Below are 22,624 nucleotides of genomic sequence, written 5' to 3'. Positions count from 1 at the left end.
GCAGTAAAGAGAGGCTAGGACATAGTACAAGTATAAACCGTGGACAGATTTCTCTCATTAACCACTAGGGAATGGAGTAGCTGGAGAAGCTCCTCTAATGGCAATTGGGAGTAATGGAACCAACTGTTAGAGGCTATAAAATGTAACATGTCTCTCAGAGCACATGCTTTCATTGCTTCCTTTGTGAAGATTCAGACTTTATTATGTAGCTTACCCTCAAAGTCATGACTGTAAAAGGCATATGTACAAGAAAGGATTATTAAAGATTATACATGTTTGCAAAGAACAAGAACAAACAACTAGATATTAATCCATGCGCTTTGCATTGTTAATTTTTTATGCCACGAAAGGACTGGAAAGGGCAATGTACACTTTCACCTTCTACCCAAGCACTGCAAATCTGTAAGCAGACCTAGTTATTTCCCAGAATAAAATTCAACCTCAGACTTTACCACCTCTGTCACAGAAATTGGAACATTCAAATGCATTTGAATATACTGAATTCTGAAAAGCTGCACTCAGAGAAACATGTCTCAGCTTTGTTGTTGGAATAAAAGTGACTATGTAATAAGTTCATAAAATTTGTATCTCGTGCTTTATCCTTAGTTACTGAGAACTATGTAAAAACCGAAATCCAAATAGTAATTTATAACTGTAGATAGCTTAGGCCAAGATGCCAGTGCTCCATGTCTAATAAAATATACACACAGATACATTTAAACATTTAAAGAAAATAGAAGCTTTTAAGTGAGTCTTGGGTGAACACCTTTTCCCTCAACAGACAAGAAAAAACCACCTCTCAAACTAGTACTCCCTAATTACAGTTTGCAAATATAGGTTTTGGTGCACACATGTGGACATGCAAACCCAACTAATTTCTTACTGATTTTTTGTTAACTCTAGATACCCACCCCACAGTCTATGTGAAAAATGCTGAAGTGAATCAAGCTGGAACTAAGTTTGGAGGACAACTCTTTTACGATATAATACACTGAAAGTCTTGGCAGTACCTTTAACACAGCTATGTTTTGCTAGAGCCTTCTACATACACTCCATTACACAAATCATTTTTCAGTATTAAAAAAAAGACAGAAATGTAAACAGGGAAAGAGACAGGAAAAAATATTCAAAGGAAATCTTGAGCAACTGACTGAGGGAATTGTCCCTCATGCCACACATGAAAAACGGTTACAGGCAAGGACTAGATAGTCCCTGGAAGGTCCCTGCAAAGAAGCAACATACTAAATACAGTGGTGTCTGTATAGCTACACAGGAGATCTGAGGGCACAGACATTCCCTCTGTTTGAATACCCTGAAGTCAAGAAGAAATAAAGTAAGGAAATGGAGTGATGAAGTCAGGGGAGGATCTACCCTGCCCTTTGATGGACAGGCTATGATTAAAGTTTTGGTTTCACAGCCAATTGTTTATATTGTAAACATCTGAAAACAATTCAAGCCTCAATAAGTTAAACACTGCCTATATACATTTATTTAACATGACATTTGCACAGGTTTTGGGCACATAGATGTGCCTATGACAGGCATTCTTTTGAATGCTACCCAAGAACATCACTCATAGATAGGTGAATCTGTGTTTGCACATTTGGCTTTTGATTACCAAGTGATCTTTCAACAGATAGAAACTCTCAACTGGAAGGCTTTCCACACATGCTTATGACCAAATTCTGAAGAACCTCTAAAGAATGTAAACTTGCTTGAGCCTGCTTTAACCAAGCTGTTTAAGAGAAGATGACTTATTAGCTTCAAATTACTTCAATCATATTAAAATCACCTTTGCTTAAAAATACAATAAAAACATTTTAGAGCAATATTTACCTTCTGACTGTCATGTTCAAAAGTTGAAAACCAATGTTCTGCAGTTTTCATAAGACATGTGAACATTGCACTGAAGGGGAAAAAATCAGAAACTTGGTGTTAAATAATGTATTACAAATAAGAGCAAACTAAATGTAAAGGAAGTTGTTAACACTTACTAGGCATCATGTTCCAGATATTCAGGACTCAAAAGAACTTTCATTTCCTCACTGAAAAAGGCAACAGTGAACAATCCAAATGTGAATGTTTATTTTTGGTCAGTGTTCTGCATGTACTATTATGTATTTATAAGCCAACTTTCATATAAAGTGCAAATGAGAAAACTAGCCTTTTTAATTAAAAAGAGCAACTCCACTGAACAAATGAAGTCTTTCCTTTTTATAAAGATCAAAACCAAATTAGCTGCCTTGTCTGCACTACAATGAAGTAACCATCTAATTATTCCAAATAACAAATTACTGAATGTCACAATGTATTATTTGAATATGCTTGATCTAGAATAATTGATTGCTGCACAATCTATCACTGTTTGTCCCAAACAAAAAAAATATGGTTACTGGTCAAATATGCAGTATCAAAACATTAATTTATTTTGTTTTAATAGCCTGTATTTTTATTGTACTTTAACAGCAATTAATCAGTGACAGCACCCCTTTTCCATCTACTTTGCTGCTTAGCTCTACTTTTTCAGTGGGGATGGAACAGAATGCTGTGCATAACACATGGTTATTTTAAGTTACTTAGCGCTGAAGAGCATCTTCTAGGTAGTTTCAGGATATCTAAGCACAGACTTTGAATAAAAACACACACTTGTAAATAATCTCCATCGTTATGCTTAACTGCCTTTGGACAATCACGTTGAGGGGTGCTAACAGAGGTTACATTATATAGTACATGTAATTAAATTGGCTTTTATTCACTGCTGAACTCCAAAAGAGAGTGCAAAAAGACAGATGAAAAGAAATGACTTAAATATCACAAGAGATACAAGAAGGCAACTATTTTTTTTTTTTTTTAAAAAAGGTTTACATATAGGGAAAGAAAAAAAGCACCTGAATTTGGTTGTCAGACAATCCTGTGTGATGTAATATTTTATACATATGTGTATGATTACACGCACACAGATACACACACACACAGTTTGAATGAAATAGAGAATCAATAGGTAAACTTAATGTTACTACTAAGTCAAAAGATAGTCAGATCTTGCAGCTACAACATTGCAGGTGATGAAGGAAATATCAATCACAACAATTTGTCTACATTGATTTATTTTTCCTTTAAGATATGAGGAAAAGAGAGTTGGTAACATGTCTGTTCTATGACTGTAATTCTCTAATCTGCCTCCAACCTGCAATGACAAAAACTAAACCATTTCTGGCAATAAGAATGAGGTGAAGTGGTAGGTAGTTATGTAAGCTTTTCGATTAAGGTTTTCCTTAGGTTTCTTGTCTCCCCATTTTTTGCCAGCTGTTATCTGTGAAGGGGCCAACGTCTACAATTTTAATTCCCCTTTCAGAAGCTGTAGTAGGGAAGATGAAATAAGGACATTCCCATCAAAGCATAAGGATGCAACAATTTCTGTCATCAATTTATCAATTATAAACAAAGAATTAAGGAAGACATGTTTCTAAGTTCTAGTCCAGCCAACTTATTTTTTTATGAAAGCGGATTTTTAATACTATACAAATAAAATACAATGCTTGCCTTGGTTGTGCAGCTTCACTGGCATGTGAAAAAGCTTGGTGGTCACAATGCAGGATAAAGACAATGGGAGCTAAAAGTTCATGCATACCCTAAACATAAAAGGAAGCAAAAGTATAGTAAGATTTTCCAGTCATATAATAGTTCCTAATGCATATCATCAGGCAGCCAGCAATATTAGGTGAAGACTAACTAAAAGCATGACCATTTACATTCTTAACAGAATGCTTTCATAATCAATGGCTTTTATCTTAAATTCTGCTTAAATCCAAGTGTTTATTGTTCTATAATATACAGAAGCAAGTTATTCTCCCTTTTTTGAACACAACAGACAACAAATTGGCTATGGTAGGCAACGCTGCACCTGGCAGTTTACTCCAAGATCTAAATTCATAAATATGAATTTTATTTATGATAATTACAATCATTTTCCACAGTACAAAGATCTGCAATAGGGACAAATTACAAATTTTTGAATTATTTTTTATTTGATAATGTTCCAAAACCATAGATAAAAGCATAACAATAGCCTTCAGAGGAGACAAGGGCAGCTATCTGGGAAATTGTGGTGAGGCACTGGAACAGGTTGCCCAGAGAAGCTGTGGATGCCCCATCCCTGGAAGTGTTCAAGGCCAGGCTGGATGGGGCTGTGAGCAACCTGGGCTAGTGGAAGGTGTCCCTGCCCGTGGCAGGGGGGTTGGAACTAGGTGATCTGTAAGGGCCCTTCCAACTCAAACCGCTCCATGATTCTATGATTCCTACGGACATGAGAAATCAAATGAGTTGTTTGGGTTTTGTTTTTTTTCATTTAATTTGTTATGTCAATATTGAAAATAAACTTATACTAACACAATGCATAGGAGACTTGGTACTGTTCCATTACAGACTATTACTTACATATGCAATCTATATTAAGATGCAGAAAAAATACAGAAACATGCAGGCATAAGAACAGAAAGAAACTGGTGGATAGTCGAGGACTTGGGCCAGCATTAGAAGCATGGCTGGGCTACCCAGGCCAGTTATTGCTGTTTTTACCCGGAGCTCATCAGGAACAAAAATGGAGTCTTGATTTGCCTTGATTCACCTGGGGCTTGTCAATTTATTATCAGGAGCAGAAGCAACCGCTTCAGGAAACAAACAATCCAGTTGGCAAGCAGCTACACACTGGCAGGTAAAACTATAGCCTGCAGAATGAAACCTCATCTTCAGCAGATATTCAGCCCCTTCCCTCAGATTAGATCAGGGAAAAGGAGGATTTGGTGTAACGTGACTGGGGAATTCGGTTATGTCAGGGCAGTTGGGCTTCCAGTGGTAGACTAGGACGGCAGGTAGGAACTACGCAAGCTACACATTGGGCTGGGGGTCACCCATACAAAAGAAGTGAGGGGAGCCCTTTGGTGGTGGAAGGGATGTGGGATGAAGGGTGGAGACCTGGCTGGCTGGCTCTGGACACAGGGATCACTCCAAGGGGAGGGAACTCCTGAGCTCAGCCCAAACCCACCAACGGCAGCTGGGGCTTGGTGCCAGGCACCCAGGCTACCCGTGCCGGGTCTCGCTCCGGGTAAAGTCCTTGCCCGGCTGTAGGAGGAAGGAAGAGTGTGCTGCCAGCAGTGCTCCCGTTCAAAGCTGCAACTACGTCACCAAGTGGAGCTTCAGTCCCAACCGCAGGTGACTGCTCTGGGCAGACAGGGTGCCAGGAAGACCGTCTTGTCTATCCTGTTGGCAGAAAGAGCACTGGGGCTGGCCCATCAAGCTCACAGGCATTTCAGGCTGCTGTCGGTAGTCAGATGGTGGGTCCCCAGACAGGAGCTATGCTACTCTTAGGCTTGCAGTTCCAAGCTAGGAAGCCTCTCCACTTGCTTTTCCAGCCCTTTCAGTGATGGACAGATGTGAGCAATGGAAGACTTGCCTGTGCGGCTACCCTGCTGCTTTGCTGGTATCTCAGTTGATATTCCATGTAGCATTTGAGGAGTATTCAATATCAGTGAGTTAGCTTATCAGCTTCATATGTATAAAACAGATCCATTAACTACTAAAAACCTTCAATTGTTATTGGAAATAATAGGGTGTTCCTTAAGAGGTCCAAACTGAACAGAGAGGTAGATGTGGAAGCCCTCTCTAGATCATTATCTATTTCGAGTGTGCTCAGATGCATGTTAGTGAATCTTATCTGTTTGTAAGAGGAAATTCCAATACATAGCAGTGCTGAAGGAAAAAAAAAGAGGTTTGGAAATTTCTCTGTGTGCTATCAACTAAAATCCTAGGAAATTTAATTTTAATTTCTCCAGGACTGAGATGACTTATAACCTCAACTGTAGCAGTCAGTTGACTGGGCAAAGCTAAAGACAGCGACACTACTGAAGTTTGGATGTTTTCTTTCTCTTCCTACTTCTGAACTTTTAGGGACTACTTTGAAAGATGAAGACTAAATAGAAATTCAGTTAGGAAAAAAAGAAAGATTAAACCTAATGCAGACACTAGATTTCGGGAACTGACGTAAAATTCCCAGACACAACAAAGTGGGTTAGATTACAAATTGACAGCTTTAGATTTCTCAGAGTCTTATGGTCATACCAAGAGGGAAAGGAGTAAGACAGACAGGGAGATAGGTCCAGGATTAGACAACAAATATAAGTGGCAAAAATATTTAAATAAACTGTAGATAACCTGGGTTGTACTTTCACACATGCTCACAGCTGTTAATTAACAGCTCCATGTCTAATCTTTTATTCACCCTGATATACTAACATGAAATAAGAGAAATGGAAATTCCAAAAACTTGACTATCTAATAAAACTACCACCTAAGCTGTAAACATATAAACTGAAGAAAAAGAAAGAGGACATAAAATAAGAATTAGTTATAAAAGATGAAAGCACGTCATACATTCTTCCAACATAATAATCTATCAACTTTATAATAAAGTAGAATCATAATGTGGCTGCCCACATACAACAAAACCAAAACAAACAGATGATTAAATATCAGGATTTCAAAAAGATACCTCTGATCTTTCAGTTACAAGAATACTTCAAATATTTAGAGATTTTTAGCTTGGCAAGAAAAGCCACCAGTTTAATATGCATACACATATTTTTTCAATGCTGCAGTTTACTAAAACTCTTTAGTGTTAATAAATAAGTTGACAGAGCTCAGATAATTTTATGACACTTCCCAGCTACAACAAAATATTGATTTCATAATACAGCCTATGGTTTAAAAAGAAAACCAGAAATATAGCATTTCTACAATGAAAAGTGAATCAATGCATTTCAAAATTGTATTGACTTCTCTAAGGGCAATCAAATCATAAGCGAACAATAGCTAGCTTAGTGATTTAGCTTAATCATCACTACTTGTTTTCAGTGTAACTAGGACCAGAATTTTGGCACCAGTCTTACAGAAGAATGCTAAGAGTAACTTTTACATATCCTTAAGTACAATATACTATTCTCTTTAGATTTTATATTTACAGCTGCTATTTAAAAATTCAACAATCCCAGTGAGCATTCTGTCTTTAAAATCTGTAATACAGCTTCACAACTTTCTACTCCATTTGACTAGGGACAGAAATATCTTTTTCCTCATCAAATAAAATGTTACTTCACGCTGGTCAAAAAAACCACAAACCCTACTACAAAGACAACTTTCATGCATATATGCATATTAAACAAACATCACTGATTGTTTCTTGTAAGACTATATGCTGATGCTATGTAATAGTTTCAATAAAATGTTGTAAACTTCAGATACACTTTATTTACATTTATAAGCATGCAAATTGTCAAGGATCTATAACTTTTTCCAAGTATTTTGAAAGAGAAACATTGGGTCCGGTAGAGAGGCTAACAGACAGAAGTATAAGTTTTCATTTATTGGCCAATTGTTGTAATTCCAATAGCAAATGTAGCTCTTGTATGTGGTCATACAAATGAGACAGAGGAATTCTCATAGAGAACAACAGGACCAGTCCCATGATGGATACTGAATATGAAGACAAACTCCTTAATGTGGGCTTTGTACTCAGGTCACTGTAGAAGGAGCAGCTTGGAGGTGATCTGTTATTGATGAATTAATAGTAAGCATTACTTTCAAGAAAGCATGCTAGGCTTTGATGTAGTGGAAATTATGGGAAGTGGGTCTTAAGTCAATGGTAAAAACAGAACCAATAAAAATAGTAGGACAGGAAGATTGACTGCAACATAGGTATTTGCTAAAAGAGGGAAAAAACCATACCCTGTCACCACCACATACCCTATTTCCTATTAGCTAATTCAGAGAAAGGTAGTGATGGACATGAAAGGAATGTTATCTAAAAAGAGAGGAACATCGGGACAAAAAAGCAGGATTGTTACTCATAAGTTAACAGAAGCATTAATTTAAACAAACAAGCAAACAAACCCACCCTTTTAAAATGAGATAAGAAAAAAGAAAAGCTCCTAATAAAAGTGACACATGTCCACAACAAGAGAGGAAAACCACAATTATTTGCTATTTTGTGGACTTGGCACAGCACCACGAGACGTGGGTGATATACTGAACACACTTCAGAGAGATTAAATCAACAGTTTTTCATGATCCAAATTTATTTGATTTTCTGCACTTCACCTCTCCCCTTATTCCTGTGGCAACCTCTTCCTGGAATTACTGCACTACTGATGCACACCAGTTGAAAACAGAGGTAAAGAAGTTTTCTTTGTCAACAGCCTGTAGGCTCGCAAAATTGAACCTGTTCTTTTATCTGCCTATGTTCATTTAGCCCACCAAGCAGTCTTTATTAAAGCTGAGGCATCAGGCAGTCAAAGTTCATTAATACCATTTATATAATCTCTGCAGTTTCAATTAACTCAGCAAGACATTCTACTACATGATAACAGTCTCATTAATTCAATAAAATCCCATAACTATTAACAATATGGTCTATGTTAAACGGGGTGTCACCTAGTAGAAAATAATAGCTTTAACAGCTTGTGATGAAACTCAGGGCTTTTTTTTTTAAATTTGATCTGGCTAAATATTCCATCCTTATGCAGAAAGGTATTATTTCTTCGTAAGGAATCAAGAGGATTTTAAATATGAGCAGAGGGTAATTAAGTCCTTTTAAGACATATCAAAGAGTAAAATAATAATTCTTATTCAATAAATGATAGACTAAATTAGCTGGAATGTGTTCTTCCATTTTCCCATCATCAGTACTCTGGCCTATATTCACTAGAAAGGGGAGGCTGAATACTGCCAAAGTGTTTTCTTTAGCAGTGACCTTCAAAATAAAAGCTCACAAATCTCATTTTTTCTTGTTCTCATGCAAGACTATTCCTTGCTCACAGTCTGTCAAAGATGAGAAACAACCAGCTGATAGAGATTTCATATGTTTGATAACTATAAATTTGATTTTTGATATACTTTGTAAGACAGTTCTTCAGAAGTAACTGTTCCTTTAACTCATATGTGTTGGTTTTTTTGAGAAATGCCACTAATTTCCTGGCTTGAGGACTGGGTGGTCACAGACCATGCATGAAAGCATACAGTGCCTTATAAAAATCTTCACATTTACCGAACCTCTGTATTTTTGTCATGAAAAAAATTCTGTCTACCTAAAGTTTGCTGCTCTACAGTTTATCCTTTGCCCATGCACACAGAGTATCCCTTAGTTTGTCAGTCTCTACTTACTCTACAGTTAATAGCCTGAAGAAACAAATAAAATACACTTGCGTTGATACTCTGCATACTGGTCTTGCTATATTAATTTAGTATCAAGCTTGTACTCACTTCAAAACCTTCAGAACAAGTGTTAAATTAATTTAGCCTGCATCCATACAGATGCACAGTTAGTGCAGCTTTAAGGCTCTTTTTACCATTTTATCAAAAATGGTTAGAGCAGGCTCTCCTTTAGGTAACACTATAAAAGTGGTATTTGTAGCACTCTTATCCTTCAGTCAAGAGCATTTGTCAGCTGCATTATATTTGGATGCTACAGGGTTAGATAAAGGATCTATTTGCTAACATACCGCATGGCTTTAGCATTTTGAGGAAGAACTTAAAATATTACGTAAAACTTAAAATAGTAAACTTTGCCTAAATTTCAGAAGTCACTACGTCTTCTGTTTATTCAGCACCATTTTTAATCCTGCTGCATACTTTCTTTCTTTATCTAAACAGAGAAAGCCCTTCTTTTTATTTTCTTTCTTAACCAACACTGAAGAAAAAGATGTTTATAAAGAAATTTGAAGTTAGATAACTTAGCAACCTTAAAGAAAACAATTTGAGGGACTCTCTTATGAGGAAAAAGCATATGTTATTCAATGAGCTTACTTTTCTTACTATCCAGTTGACAAGCCGCTCTTTGATTACTTTAGCGTTATGATACAACTTCAGATACAAAAGAACTACATTATTGTCAAACTGTATAGAAAATGTTGAGTCAATGAATGCCACCTGTACAGTATTTTCATTACCTGTTTATAAAGTAACTGCTCATTTTCTCTGGCATAGCAGAACAGAACATCTGTAAGAATTTTCCTCACATTCTCTTGCTGGAAGTACTGCATTTCAGGAAAGCTGAAAATGAAGAAATACAGCAAAATTAAACAATATAGTGCACAGAATCTCAATTGCTGGTCTTCTTGAAACGGTTTTGGGTAGGACAGCACCTCCCTTGGCTGTTTTCCCACCGCTCTGCAAGAATAAGAACACTTCTAAAGACTTGTTACTTTTGTTTTGCAACAAAAATTCTGAATCATGTTCTTTAATATACATCAATCCGCTACGTAGATATGATGATATCATCAGTTATATTTAAATAAGTAATCCCTTCTAATATTATGAAAGCTAGAGATCTGCAAGAATGAAATGCAATGGCAGATTGTTTTAATCACCAGCTTCTTACAAACAGCCAATCCACTAAAAATGAATGACTTGGAGCATCTAATCAAAATAAAATGATGTACCATATGAGTATGTTCCTGCCTAAACAATCGGGTTCCTTTGCTCCTCCATGTCATGAAAACAAGTTGAATTGAAGCAGAATGAAAGGAGACAGAATGAGTGGCAATGGCTGAAGCAAAGATCTACCATCTCCTTCCTGTTATCTATTGATTAATTTGATTCAGGTACTGGAAAAATAAGCACTGAAGATCAAATCTCCATAGAGAAAAAACACACTTTATATGACATGCTTCCATTTTTTTAATCTGTGTTAGGTTGGCAACTGTAACTGGATCATCAGTCTGCCCTGCAGTTTCATGAACAGTGCTTATCCCTCCTCTTCATTTTTCTCAAGACAAAAGTTGGGCAAATGAAGAGTACAAGAGCTACAATATGTTAAGGAAGTTTGTAAAATTTCCAGTTCTAAACTGGAGTAAAATGGAAGAAAGAAGAGTATGTCACAAGAAGCATATACATAAGGGTTCAAAATTTCATGAACATTTTAAAAATTATTAGCATTTTAATGACAAGATTATTAAAATATCTCATAATTGACATGAAAACCAGTATCCTAAGCTCCAATGTATCTTACTGGCATCTTTTGTGATGCAACACAATTAGGCGTTCCACTGTCTTTAGTAGCTGTCTCAAATAAACTTTACAATCATGAAACCATTTGATACTCTGGCAGGGCAAATATCCTTTAAATGAAACAGTATGATGTGGACCTAGTGTGAGAGTAAGTGAAAAAAGTTTCTGGGAATATCCTGTTATATATGTATAATCCAGGAAAATGTAAATATTTACAATCTGTAACTATTCTGAAGCAACTCTCACCTGTGCATCCTGTTCCTTGACTGTTGGAGGCAGGAAATAAAGTGGTTATGTAGGATGTACTGTAATGAGTAAGTGCACAAACAGAAGTGTTTTCATGCTTACTGAAGAAGTAACTAGATGGCAAAAAATATTTCATAACGCAACCACTCCAAACCACATCCAGCTATATGGAGCAATAACAAATAAAACCAAAAATCTGGAAAGGTAGAATACTAAAAAGAAAGGAAAAGGTAAAGTTGGACAAAGGAAAACAGAAGGGTACTTAAAAAGACAACAATGCTAGGCCTCAGGCTAGAGTGCTGAAATAAAGGCTACAGTATTGTCAGTTTGTAAATGAATTTGCATGGATTGCAGATAAGTTTTCCTCAAGCAAATTTTGTTTTTCCTGCTTCCCAGGTGTCATGGTTTAACCCCAGCCAGCAACTAAGTACCACGCAGCCGCTCACTCACTTCCCAGTTCCTAAACTAGATGGGACGTCCCATGGTATGGAATACACCATTGGCCAGTTTGGGTCAGGTGCCTTGCTTGTGTCCTGTGCCAACTTTTTGTGCCCTGGCTGGGCATGAGAAGCTGAAAAATCGTTGACTATAGTCTAAACAATACTGAGCAACAACTGAAAACATCAGTGTTATCAACATTCTTCGCATGCTGAACTCAAAACATAGCACTGTACCAGCTACTAGGAAGACAGTTAGCTCTATCCCAGCTGAAACCAGGACAGTATCCACCCCTTATTCTATACCATTGACGTCATGCTCAGTTCCCATACCTTTAGTTACATCCTGATTAGTCATCACCACCTTTCCATTCCTTTGAGACATATGAACAATATATATATATATATATATTTACACACACACACAGAGATATCATTCCCTTAGTTCATGAGTTGTGTTCATAAAACATTTGTTGAGTTCAATTAGTTTCCGACTCTGGGCTCCATCTGTCATACCAGTCTGTCTGGGCAGGAGGAATGGTGCAAAGTCCTCTCAGTCAGTAGAGCAGAATTGGGCTTCAGTGCGGTGTGACGGGCAGCTGACATTTGACGTAGCAGGAGGATGGTGTGCACCGTTGGATTGTTGCATGCTGGAGTCAGTTCTGGTTCCATCACTATTGCGTTTTGCTCAGTTTTATCGCAGTTCTTTCTTCCTTGATCCAAGTGATTCTTACTAAAGTACTATGGATATAGCATATAACAATTATAGTAATGATAACATACAGTTTAATTTTGGCTATTTTCACCTAAAATCAAATCCCCTTGAGGCACACATCGGACTTCTCCATCTTTTCGCATCACCCACCAAGTGCACCCAGGCCCTTGAGCAAAAGCAATCCCACAAATGGGTTTACCTTTGCCTGAGGCAGGAGTAACCCAGACTGTTTTCCCTAACATATTTTTCATGTGCACTACAGGGACTTTATCCCCTTCTACAGTATGTAAAAATTCTGATTGGGCAGGGCCACTCCGACTGGCAGATCCTCTGGTGTTGACTAACCAGGTAGCTTTTGCTAAATGTGTATCCCAATGTTTGAAAGTTCCACCCCCCATTGCTTTCAATGTAGTCTTTAACAGTCCATTGTATCACTCGATTTTCCCAGAGGCTGGTGCATGATAGGGAATATGATACACCCACTCAATGCCATGATCTTTGTCCCAGGTGTCTATGAGGTTGTTTCAGAAATGAGTCCCGTTGTCTGACTCAGTTTTTTCTGGGGTGCCATGTCGCCACAAGACCTGCTTCTCAAGGCCCAGAATAGTGTTCCGGGCAGCGGCATGGGGTACAGAATATGTTTCCAGCCATCCGGTGGTTGCTTCCACCATTGTCAGTACATAGCGCTTGCCTTGGCGAGTTTGTGGGTGTGTGATATAGTCAATCTGCCAGGCTTCCCCAAATTTATATTTCAGCCATCGCCCTCCATACCACAGGGGCTTTAACCGCTTGGCTTGCTTAATTGCAGCACATGTTTCACATTCATGGATAACCTGCGCGATAGTGTCCATGGTCAGGTCCGCCCCTCGATCTCGAGCCCATCTATATGTTGCATCTCTTCCCTGATGGCCTGAAGTATCATGGGCCCACCGAGCCATAAATAGCTCAGCCTTATGTTGCCAGTCCAGGTCCACCTGAGCCACTTCAATCTCGGTGGCCTGATCCACCTGTTCGTTGTTTCGATGTTCCTCAGTGGCCCGACCCTTGGGTACGTGAGCATCTACATGACATACTTTTACAACCAGATTCTCTAGCCGGGACGCAATATCTTGCCAGAGTGTGGCAGCCCAAATGGGTTTACCTCTGCGCTGCCAGTTGCTCTGCTTCCATTGCTGTAGCCACCCCCACAGGGCATTTGCCACCATCCATGAGTCAGTATAGAGATAGAGCACTGGCCACTTTTCTCTTTCAGCAGTGTCTAACGCTAGCTGGATGGCTTTCACCGCTGCAAACTGACTCAATTCACCTTCTCCTTCAGCAGTTTCTGCGACTTGTCATGTAGGACTCCATACAGCAGCCTTCCACCTTCGATGCTTTCCCACAATGCGACAGGACCCATCAGTGAACAGGGCATATTGCCTCTCATTTTCTGGCAGTTTATTATACAGCGGGGCTTCTTCAGCACGTGCCACCTCCTCCTCTGGTGACATTCCAAAATCTTTGCTTTCTGGCCAGTCCGTGATCACTTCTAAAATTCCTGGGTGACTGGAGTTTCCTATGCGAGCCCGTTGTGTGATCAGTGCGATCCACTTACTCCACGTGGCGTCAGTCGCGTGATGTGTAGAGGAGACCCTCCCTTTGAACATCCAGCCCAGCACTGGCAGTTGGGGTGCTAAGAGGAGCTGTGTCTCAGTACCAACCACTTCTGAGGCGGCTCGAACTCCTTCATACGCTGCCAGTATCTCTTTTTCAGTTGGAGTATAGCGATCCTCGGATCCTCGATATCCTCGACTCCAAAACCCCAGGGGTCGGCCTCGGGTTTCCCCAGGTGCTTTCTGCCAGAGGCTCCAGGTAGGGCCATTCACCCCAGCTGCAGTGTAGAGCACATTTTTAACATCTTGTCCTGTCTGGACTGGTCCAAGAGCTACGGCATGAACAATCTCCCGTTTAATTTGTTCGAAGGCTTGTTGTTGTTCAGGGCCCAATTTAAAATCATTCTTCTTCCTGGTCACTTGGTAGAGAGGGCTTACAATCAAACTGTAATTTGGAATATGCATTCTCCAAAACCCCACGACACCTAAGAAGGCCTGTGTGTCCTTTTTATTAGTTGGGGGAGACATAGCTGCTATTTTGTTAATCACGTCCATTGGGATCTGACGACGTCCATCTTGCCATTTTGTTCCCAAAAACTGGATCTCCTGTGCAGGTCCTTTGACCTTACTTTCCTTTATGGCGAAACTGGCTTTCAGAAGGATTTGGATTATTTTCTTCCCTTTCTCAAAGACGACTTCTGCTGTGTTGCCCCATACGATGATGTCATCAATGTATTGCAGGTGTTCCGGAGCTTCACCTTTTTCCAGGGCAGTCTGGATTAGTCCATGGCAAATGGTGGGGCTGTGTTTCCACCGCTGGGGCAATCGATTCCAAGTGTACTGGACACCCCTCCAAGTAAAGGCAAATTGTGGACGACACTCTGCTGCCAGAGGGATTGAGAAAAATGCATTAGCAATGTCAATGGTGGCATACCACTTGGCTGCCTTTGACTCTAGCTCGTATTGAAGTTCTAGCATATCTGGAACGGCAGCACTCAGCGGTGGGGTAACTTCATTCAGGCCGTGATAGTTAACGGTTAATCTCCATTCCCCATTAGACTTCCGCACTGGCCATATGGGACTATTAAAGGGTGAGCGAGTTTTGCTGATCACTCCTTGGCTCTCCAGTTGGCGAATCAATTTGTGGATGGGAATCAGAGAGTCTCGGTTGGTGCGATATTGCCGCTGGTGCACCGTCGTGGTAGCAATTGGCACCTGTTGTTCTTCAACCTTCAGCAACCCCACAGTCGAAGGGTCTTGAGAGAGACCAGGCAGGGTAGACAACTGTTCAGTGCCCTCCGTCTCCAAGGCACCTATACCGAAAGCCCATCGATACCCCTTTGGGTCTTTAAAATACCCCCTCCTGAGATAGTCTATGCCAAGGATACACGGAGCCTCGGGACCAGTCACAATGGGGTGTTTCTGCCATTCATTCCCAGTTAGGCTTACTTCAGCTTCCAATACAGTTAACTCTTGAGATCCCCCTGTTACACCAGAAATACAGATGGATTCTGTCCCTTTATAACTTGATGGTATTAGAGTGCACTGTGCACCGGTGTCTACTAGAGCCTTATACTCCTGTGGGTCTGACGTGCCAGGCCACCGAATCCACACAGTCCAATAGACCCGGTTATCCCTTTCCTCCACCTGGCTGGAGGCAGGGCCCCTCTAATTCTTGTTAGAGTATTCAGTATTCACTTCTCGTAGAATTGGCTCAGAAGTCCCTTCAAGAGGATCGGAAATAAAGTCAGCCCTTCTACTCTGTTTGGAAACTGGAGCGGCATTTTTCCTGGTAGAATCCCCTTTTGTGGTGTTTTTTCCTCGCAGTTCACGTACCTGTGCATTTAGGACCGAGGTAGGTTTTCCGTTCCATTTCCTCATGTCCTCTCCCTGATCACATAGGTAAAACTACAGGGCACCTCGCGGTGTGTACCTTCTATATTCTCTCTCTTGGGCAGAAGACCGCTCACTCTTAATAGCTGAGACATTGGTCCTTACAGGTGGGGAATAGGACATACCCTTTCTGAATTGCTGGAAATCCTCGGACAGCTTCTCCACAGCTGAAATGCAGGCTTGTAGGGAGGAGGAGAGATTTTCTTTGTATTGACGCAGTTGGCGAGCCACTTCCTCCACTGTTGGTGCCTCTTCATCCTTCCAGGACATTACTGCCAATGCGTTGGCATAGGACGATGGTGCGCTCCGTACAAACTTCCGCCACATGGGTCGTGTGCATTGGACTTCGTCTGGATCTTTGGGTAACTGTTGGTTGTCCGGGTCATGATGAATCGTCTCTAGCACAGCTAATTCCCTCAGATATTGAATACCTTTTTCCATAGTGGTCCACTTGCTTGATTGACATATAACATCTTCCTTAAAGGGGTACCTTTCCTTCACACTTGACAGGAGTCATCTCCAGAGGCTGATGGCTTGTGTCCCTCTTCCAAGTGCCTTGTCAATGCCACCTTCCCTGGCAAGTGATCCCAGCTGCTTGGCTTCCCTACCTTCTAATTCCAAGCTATTAGCCCCATTGTCCCAGCATCTGAGGAGCCAGGTGATAATATGCTCACCTATACGGCGGCCAAAATCTTTTCGCAAATCCCGCAGCTCACTCAAGGATAGGGACTGGGTTATTACCTCTGGTTCTGCCTCTTCCTCCGGTTCCCGTGATGACCCTGGTTCACCTTCATCCTTTGCTAAACGAACTGATTTTTTTGTATATTTCCTTTTCTGTATGGGGGCAACCGATACTGGTCCAGGTTGGTCCTCTGGTTCAGTTGCAGTATCGCTCACTGGGTTCTGGATAACCGCAGTGTCTGTCGCTGAGGTTTGGGTAGCAGCAGTGCTCCTTGCTAGGCCTGGAGGGGCCGCAGCGCCCATTGTCGAGGTTTGGGTGGCCGCGGTGGTCATCGTTTCATTGTTAGGTCTAGAGACTTTCTCTTCCCCTTGAGGGTACTGAGTAGTGTTGAACAGGGCTCGATAGGCATGGGCCAGGCCCCAGGACGTTGCAGTGATTTGTATCTCTCTCGAGCTGCCGGGATGACAGCACACCTTTTCCAAATATTTTACTAGTTCTTCTGGATCCTGCACTTGTTCAGGGGTAAATTTCCAAAACACTGGAGGTGCCCACTTTTCTAGGTACTTGCCCATACTACCCCACACACCCTGCCACTCATAATTATCTAGCCTTGGGGCACATCTCTGGGTGATCTTCTTAAATAGCTGTTTAACCTTAAACGAGAGCTGAACCACATTCAGAAGTATGCTAATTCCTAGCAGTAGGGCTAGGACCGTGCTAGTCCCAACACCTCAGGAGTATTCAAGTTTTCCAAAATTCTCCAATACCACTGTAACTGGACTGAAGGAGAAAGAAGAGGGGAAGAAAGGTACCCCACCCATAGACTGGTTTTCCATGGAGGAAAGGTAAATAGTATAATTATTAATAGTTTCCCACAGGTGGCTCCTGCCGTATAAAGGTGACAATGCTAAGTGCAAATACCGGATTAATCCCACAGCCGATGACTTTATCATACCATAAACCAGTGTTATACCATACATCAAAGCAAAAATCCACCTCCCGTGGATGATAAGCAGTAGAAGAGGAACTATATACAGCAAACGAGGTGATACATAACAGAGCTTTAAAAGCCAGAGCAACAACTCTAAGAACTCATAAATCAACATAATGAACGCTTGGAACAAATTTGTTTTAACAAACTCTGGTCAGGTTTGTCGTTATCTCAACCCTTCATGCCCCACGTTGGGCGCCAAAATGGACTGTCGTGGTTTAACCCCAGCCAGCAACTAAGTACCACGCAGCCGCTCACTCACTTCCCAGTTCCTATACTAGATGGGACGTCCCATGGTATGGAATACACCGTTGGCCAGTTTGGGTCAGGTGCCTTGGTTGTGTCCTGTGCCAACTTTTTGTGCCCTGGCTGGGCATGAGAAGCTGAAAAATCCTTGACTATAGTCTAAACACTACTGAGCAACAACTGAAAACATCAGTGTTATCAACATTCTTCGCATGCTGAACTCAAAACATAGCACTGTACCAGCTACTAGGAAGACAGTTAGCTCTATCCCAGCTGAAACCAGGACACCAGGTCTGAGCTAGGATGCTAAACTTTAGACCAGTTATATTAAGGCTGTTGTAAAGCCTGTCACAGAGAAACAATATAGGGAATTATAATAAATTACTTCAGATAAAACTGTTAGCGTTAATAATTACTGTAGTCATCTCACAGAGGTGGTGACAGGTAAGCACCGAAACGTAACTAATTAAGGCTAGAAAGGTGCTTTGAAATCCTTGGATGAAGGACCTGAATCAAGAGCCAAGGCAGAGAAGACACTGTGGCTTAAACACAGCAATGCTGAAGCCCTGAGAAAGGCATTGGGATGAGGGGTGTAACGTTTTCCTGGCACCTGGTGGGGGTAATGGTAGACCAACATTTGGAAACTTGTATGCACTTGTACTAATCATATTACTGTAAAGGAAGGACACAGCTGAGACCAAAAGTGCATTACAGCAGATGGTAATCGACATAATTTAGGGGTTTGAAGAGATTATTTCTGAAGGACTGTTATTCAGGCCTGCCCTATGAAGTTTAGGAAAGGAAGACTAACAAAGAAAACTCAAAAATACACAGAGGTATCTGTGAGGATCTAGTAATACCAGAGATTGTGACAGAAAGGATAATAACGAACCCAGGAATAAGCTGGCTGAAGTATTAATTACAGTAAATGTAAATACAAGAGATCGTGAGGGAACTATCAGTTCAGGATGGATTTTTATGCAGAATGTCATTTTATGATTAAGGCACTGTTTTAGAAATACAGTATCCTCAAATCAGGCAAGGTAAGAATACTTTTCATGAACACTAGAATATTACATTTAATTATATTTCTGAGAAAGACTGTGTAAGGACATGGGAATTTTGCTCGCCTTTTTTACAACTGCTACAATTAAACAATGGCACATTGAAGTCCCTGCTTTCTGAAAGTGAAGACCAGCATGAGTCAGTTATCATCTTTTAAAAGATTGCTCTAGCCCATGTAGGGGCCCCTACACCAGAGGCAGCCAGACTTTGACACAGAAGAAACTTAGGCTGGCAACCAAATAAAAGAATGCACAAATACTTTGTGAAACAAATTTGGTGGCAGACAGAAATGAGGCTCAACCACAGCCACAGAGTGACCATCTTTTCTTTCATGTACAGATTCCATCCCCTGCCATTCCCCAACTCTGTTACTCAGCTGGAATGAGGAAAGCTACTAAACCAGAAAAAATGGAAGATGCTCTCACAACTGCAAAGGTTTGGTAAAGAATAACTGGCCCCCCGTAGCTCACTTTTGTTTTGAAAAGGAATAGACTGGTGTATAAAGGTAGCTCTCGCTTCCAGTAGTCCTCCTCTTACACAGAAACTAGGTTTTGTCTCCTGTGTTCATACTGAATAGATTGCTTTTCCTCCCATTTCTTCTATATGCTTAGGAAGGATGTTGCTGCCTAATGCCTTCTCCACTACCTTTTTTATGGGTGTTTTTTTATTTATTTGGGAGATGGAGAGTTTGAAACAGCAGCACCCACCACTACTCATCTTCATGCAGCTTCCGTTGTCCTAAACTGTGATTTTTACTCCTGAAGCAGAAATTAGGTAGACCAATATATAAAAATACTACTACAAAAGAAAAGAAATCCACTTGACTAGTCTACTGGGATGGCCCCATAAGCATTTTGTTTCCTTAAAATACTGGAAAGAGAAAGAGGGTAATCAAATCTAGCCATTTACAATCCTAGATGTACACAGTGATGCCAGCAAGTAGACTGGTATTTTGGTTTGACTGGTAGCTAGATGCCCTTTCATCTGCTGATCTGCTGATTTCCATTTCTGCAGAATATTTTTAAAAATTCTTCTTTATCACTTACCTTCTTAATCACTACAAAATAAATCAGCATTGTCCCTTGGTACATCTTTTGAATGACAGTAATTAATCATTGCATTCTTAAGTCTGTTATGAGTTACTATGGTGCTAGTTCACACACACCGTCCTTTCTTAGTAGAATAATAGAATGCAGTATTATAGTCATAACTTGGTTGGTACTGCTATCTATATTTAAAGTAAGGCTTTTACTTGGATTATAGTAAGCCTCCCTTACCCTCCATCCACCCTCATTTTTAAAAGCTTCTCACTTGAGATAGAAAGAGGTGGTGTTTGGTTCCAGCTCAAAAGTACACGTTTCTAGACAGCTGAAGGAAAATCCATTCTGAAACTCTCAACTACCATAAAAAATGTCAGGTGATTAATTAGAAATGTTGATCACTAATGAGTTAGGACTAACTTAACAAAATCCTTCTCTACTTCCCTTGTAATTATTGGAAGTTCTTACTATGCATCAGGCAAAAAATTATATTTAGACATTATGGCTTGGATTACTCTCACCTGACTTTAGGTGACTACAGTTTAGTTAGGTACGGGTGAGCTAGAAGCCTTTTATAATTACAGAATTACAGAAGATTCTCTGCACCATGATTTATCAAACCTATATTAGACATTAACTTTAGGAAGAGATGATTTGTGCCCTTGAATTCTTCAGGCACATAGTCTGTAAAGAATGAGTAGTCCAGTTGTGAGCATCTATGTTTTACAAATCTAATTATTAGGTGAGATAAGGATTCACAAAATGCATATGAACACACACACACACACACACACACACAAACTTTATCACAGTTCCCTTTAGGTAACAGAATTCTGAAATTTATAACAATTTAAACCAATACCAATTTTAAAAGCATATTTCTACCCACTTCTCCCATCTATTATTACTACACTTCAGAGAATTCTAATAAAAACATAATAGAGGAAATTTTTTACTGCTTTGATAGATGGGACTCTGGTTTGCTACTCTCTGTGCAGTTAGCATCACTCTCTACAGCATTATTTACTTGATGCTCTTGGATGATGGAGTACTGAACTCAATGACAAAGAATATAAAAATGTTCATTAAATAAGAAACAGAAGCTAGAAGGTAATGACTATGGTATCTGAATATAATACTCAATTATTTTAACCTTTAATAAAAAGCATTGTAAATTAATGACAGATTTTTAAGTTGTAACTCCAGGAATTTATTTAAAGAATGAAAATTAAAAGGACAACATTAAAGAGAGGGTACTTGCATTCCAAAGCCAAAGAATGTAGAACTTTCTGCTTCTTACATTAATGATAGTTTACAAACAGATACATATGTATACATAAAATGCACACTGTTTTATGATTAGGCAAACAACAGGTGTACACATAAATGCATGTAGTTTATCAAACAAATTCATGTTACTTTGACAAATTTTGCTCCTTCATTGTTTGCCTTATTTTGGTATTGGTGACAGATAATGTATGCTGCTATTGTTTCAAGTAGACATTATTTTCTATAAATACATAACTGGAAATTTCTTTAGTCACTATTACTGATATTAGTGAATATTACTCACTCTGCCATTTGACAGAGTGACAGCCTGGACTTTGTCTATATATATATATATATATATATATATATATATATATATTTAGGTAACAGTCTTACATCCAACATAACCTCCCTACAACTTTTCATTCTCCAATTATAGTTTAGATACGTATATATTTTAATCTTAGAACATCCTGAACTGTTTCCTTTAACAAACAAAAAATACCATCTGTTGTGAGAATGCACATGAAAGCATACTCAGATTTTAATTATACATCTCATGGCAAAATGCATTCAAGAATGGGTCTAGGTATGGACATATAAAATATTGCAAAACCAGACAGCAATGATTTCTTCTGCATGACTTTGTTTCTGTAAATGAAAATGTGTGAGCTTGGGATTTGTAACATCTATGACTATCATCACTTTTTTCAAGTTATAAGGAAAAATATTTGCAATACAGTAAAATTTCACATTGTAGCAAACCACTAATTGAATTTAATTAGATTTATATATCAGTCAATGCTTCCACTCTGAAAAGAAATGTTTTCAGGAACTGAGTGTTCTAACTCAAACAAGTTCCTAAACAGGAATGACCTAAGGGCCAAGAAGATGAAAACATAATCACAGTAATATTAGGACAAATTTTAAAAGGCATATGTGACAAATAACACTAGAAAAGTGATAAATAAAAAAAGAAATGCTTAACTTCTCTAGATGAATGACATTTCCCTTACTAATTACAAACTGCTTTTTTTAATTATTGATTGAATAAGTGTTAAGAATTAAAGAAAGTCATCTGTTCAATCTTGTATTATGATCATAACTTAGTCAAAAGACCTTTCAGTTTCCTTTACCACCTCTTTGCTTCATACGGAAAACTCTACTTTAAATTTCATATAGTAATACATTTCCTAATATCTTAATTTAGAAGAGCTTTTCTTCAATGATACCAATAAATCTCCAGGGTTTAATGTTTAACTCCATTTTCTTGTTTTTCACTCCAAGAAAGCTGTATTTTTATGTATTTAATATATGTTTCTACACATTTGTGCACCACAATCCTGACTCTTCCACTAACCAAAATCAAGAAAACACAATATAATGTATA

General features: G+C 39.3%; 1 protein-coding gene across 2 annotated transcripts in view; it reads right to left on the bottom strand.

The window, feature by feature from the left end:
* Positions 1 to 22,624, bottom strand: part of TBC1D5 (TBC1 domain family member 5) — a 332,932-nt gene that overhangs the window by 130,317 nt on the left and 179,991 nt on the right. For both annotated transcript variants that reach the window (XM_049798069.1, XM_049798068.1), the window contains 4 exons: positions 9,999 to 10,101; positions 3,544 to 3,632; positions 1,995 to 2,045; positions 1,837 to 1,906 (listed from right to left, as the gene is read on the bottom strand). In XM_049798069.1, coding sequence (XP_049654026.1) covers positions 1,837 to 1,906; positions 1,995 to 2,045; positions 3,544 to 3,632; positions 9,999 to 10,101 — 313 coding nt within the window. The remainder of the gene's footprint in view (positions 1 to 1,836; positions 1,907 to 1,994; positions 2,046 to 3,543; positions 3,633 to 9,998; positions 10,102 to 22,624) is intronic.

This window comes from Accipiter gentilis, chromosome 4, assembly GCF_929443795.1.
Source record: "Accipiter gentilis chromosome 4, bAccGen1.1, whole genome shotgun sequence".
In the NCBI taxonomy this organism is placed as follows: domain Eukaryota; kingdom Metazoa; phylum Chordata; class Aves; order Accipitriformes; family Accipitridae; genus Astur; species Astur gentilis.
This window is presented reverse-complemented; position numbering and strand designations above follow the sequence as displayed.